This window comes from Muntiacus reevesi, chromosome 9 (assembly GCF_963930625.1).
Source record: "Muntiacus reevesi chromosome 9, mMunRee1.1, whole genome shotgun sequence".
NCBI classification, from domain to species: Eukaryota; Metazoa; Chordata; class Mammalia; order Artiodactyla; family Cervidae; genus Muntiacus; species Muntiacus reevesi.
The window spans coordinates 4,395,556-4,398,857 of NC_089257.1; the positions used below are offsets into that span (position 1 = coordinate 4,395,556).

Here is a 3,302-nt window from a genome sequence, read left to right on the forward strand (position 1 = left end):
AAACACGAACTGTGTGTCATTGAATTTCTCTGACCTTTAATTTTTATGTAGGAAATAGTCTCATTTCCGCCATGAAGATTCATTAGTTAATGAAGTGACTGAATAAGAGAAAACACTTCAAAGAAGCATTATTACAAGCTCAGCTGCTGCTTTGGGAAAAATATCAAGCTTTGATGACCATTGTCTTTCCCATTTGTCTCAAGGAGAGCATGTTTTGGAGAAGCTCAAGGCAGAGGGGATTAAGAGGAAGCAGAAGGACAGTTTTCCTCAAGGTCTGAAAAGGATGCTCCTAACTATTGAAGACACATCTTTGGTGATTTCAGGTGTCAGCTCCTGAGCTTTAGAACATGGCTGCTACAAGCGATGTGACTGAAATCATTTTCTTGGGGTTCTCCCAGAACCGGGATGCCCAGAAGGTGATTTCTGTGCTGTTTCTCCTCTCATGCGTGGCCATCCTCCCGGGTAACGGTCTCATTGCGGTGACCATCCAGGCCGGCCAAGGGCTCACCTCCCCCGTGGATTTATTCCTCAGCTACTTGTCCTTGGTGGAGCTCTGCTACTGTTCCGTCACAGCCCCCAAACTCATCCTGGACTCTTTTATGGAGAGGAGAGCCATTTCCCTCAAGGGCTGCATCGCACGGATATTTTCCTCCGTTTCTTTGGCGGCACGAGATCTTTCTCCTGACGTGAGGGCCTAGACCGCCGCGTGGCCGTCTGCAAGCCCTGCACTGCCCGGCCTCGTGGACCCAAGGCTGTGCGGCCTCCTGCGGGGCGGCCTGGGCGGGGGCCTGGGCGCTCGCTCGGGCGAGCCTCCTCATCTTCCAGCTGCGCTTGTGTGGCCCGGGGCCCCTGACCGCTGCGGCTGCGGCGTCCGCCCGCTGCTGAAGCCGGCCTGCTCAGCCGCCGTCCTGGGCGGCGCGCTCACAGTCGCCAAGGCGGCTCCGTCTCGTGGTCAGCTTCCCGGGCTGCTTGCCTCCTGCGTGGTCCCCCCGCGCGCCCTGAGGGCCCGGGCCCCAGGAGGCCGGCGCCAGGCCCTCTCCCCCCGCGCCTCGCTCCGCGCGGCCGTGGCGCTGTTCTTCGTTCCGCGCTCCTCTGTCTACGAGAGGCCCTGCGTCACCCTCCCTGTAGACGAAACAATCGCTGGGTTTTACGCGGTGGGCACGCCTCTCTTCAGCCCCGTCCTTTACTCATTCAGGAATGCTGTCGTGAAAAACGCCCTGAGGACACCGATGCGGAGGCAAGGGAGTGGGGAAGAGAAACAGATGGCTCCATCAGGGAAGAATGGGGGGCAAGGCATACGAAACTGGGGTACCGCGATTTCACTGTCTGCATTTAACTGACCGGGAGGTCTTGGCCCAGCCACCATCTTTTTTCCTTTTTAACATATAATTTCTTTCTTTCTTTTTCCTTCCTTCCTTCCTTTTCTATTCTTCAAATTCTTCTCCTATTTAGGTTATTATAGAATGTGGAACTAAATTCCTGAGCTGTACAGTAGGTCCTTGTTGGTTATCTATTTTAAATATAGCAGTGTTTACATGTCTATCCCAAACTCCCAGTCTATCCCTTCTCCAACCCACTCTTCCCCACTGGTAACCATAAATTCATTCTCCAAGTCTGTGAGTCTGTTTTTCAATTAAGTTTATTTGTATCATTAAAAAAAAATATTCTGCAGGTAAGTGATATCATATGATATTTGTGTTTTTCTGTCTGACTTACTTCACTAATCACCAGGTCCATCCATGTTGCAGCAGATGGCATTATTTCACTCTTCTTAATGACTGAGTAATATTCCATTGTGTATATGTACCACATTTTCTGACCCATTCACCTGTTGATAGACATTTAGCTTACTTTTATGTCTTATCTATTGTAAACAGTGATGCTCTGAACATTGGGGTGCATGAATACTTTTGAGCCAAATTTTTCTCTGGATATATGCCCAAGTTTTGGTTTCTTCATCTTTATGGGCCTGGACTGGATCGAAGGGGTCTCTAGGATGAAGTCTAGGAAGGGTCTTCTGGTGTGCACTTCCACATTTGACAGTGCCCTTGAGGCAGATTGGCTGATTTGGAGAGAATGAACTCTCTAGAAAACCAGGATCTCTCTGGGAATAATGAAGAGGTTAGGTGGGAAAGGAGAAGGAGCTGCTTCAGGGAGTGAAAGTTTAGGAGAGAAATAGCGGCCATTCCAACGCTTAGACATTTTATTGTTCTGACACACCAACGATTTGCCCAGTGGGTTCTAGGCGGGCCAAGTTGATCCTGGAGGTTTTAGTCCTCAGAATAGAAGGTGTTTTAGCTTTCGACAGAGATTCATATAAGCTCATGCTACTAAATGGAACCACAAGGAGATTTTAAGAGATCTGAAAGCAGTAGGTGATGATATCTACTTAGGCACAGGTGTTTTCCATGTACCATTCACATTTCAATGTCTAAAATTCTCTTCTGTTCACATCAGTCTGTCCTTTTCTCTTCCTCTTGTTTTCCCTCCTTATACCTTCATTTGTTTGGACCATTAGTTTTCTCTCTCTTCAGCCTCTTGGCTTCTCATGTTTCTCAGCCCTTTGAAAAAAGCACCCCGATAACCCACTCTCTTGCACAACCATGTTGCCTTGTCGCTCTCCATCCATGAGCACCCCTGCTCCTCTCTGTGCCTCACTCGAGCTGCCTATTGACTACGGTATGAAGTTAACCACCCTTGGGTCCTCACTGCTTGTCAATCATGTTTCAATCAAATTTTTTTTGAGTCCTAATATCTATAACTACCTCCCCACATTAGAAGAACATACCCCTCAAACTCTAACCCCGGCACTGACCCTCACTCACAGCAGATGATTTCTTTTCAGAAATCACCTGAGAGCACTTCTCTGATTTCAGTGTTTCTCTCCTTAAGACTCTTCCATGACTCCCCATTGCCTTCTGAATCAACCACAAACTCCTACTTGACTTGTAATACCCTTAAGGTATGGCCTATTCTTAATGTTCTTTTTTTTTTTTTTAAGCTGCATTCTGGTAAAGCTCACTGGCTTCTGAAGATCCCTAGTGCCTTCCCTCTAAAATATTTCCCATCTCTACCTTTTAACACCTTACCTACTTTACAGTGCCCCTCAGAAACGCTGCTACCTTTAGGGAGCTTCCAAAATTACCAAATTGAATATGCCTTTTTCCTTCTTTGAACTCCCATAATGCTCAGCTGGAACCTTTTAATAACTATATTTCAGTGTTCTTTCCCCCCTGTTAGAATATAACTCCTTTGAGAATATGGCCTGAATCCTATTTATTTGTATCTTGCTCTAAGTGACA

The 3,302-nt window shown here is 47.3% G+C and overlaps 1 protein-coding gene across 1 annotated transcript; it reads left to right on the plus strand.

Moving 5' to 3' along the window:
* The first annotated feature begins 347 nt into the window (after window positions 1-347).
* On the plus strand, window positions 348-1,340 carry LOC136175324 (olfactory receptor 4X1-like). Its single transcript, XM_065945657.1, has 2 exons — window positions 348-545; window positions 699-1,340. Exons 1-2 carry the CDS (start codon window positions 348-350, stop codon window positions 1,338-1,340), a joined length of 840 nt encoding a protein of 279 aa, XP_065801729.1.
* Window positions 1,341-3,302: the final 1,962 nt, after the last annotated feature.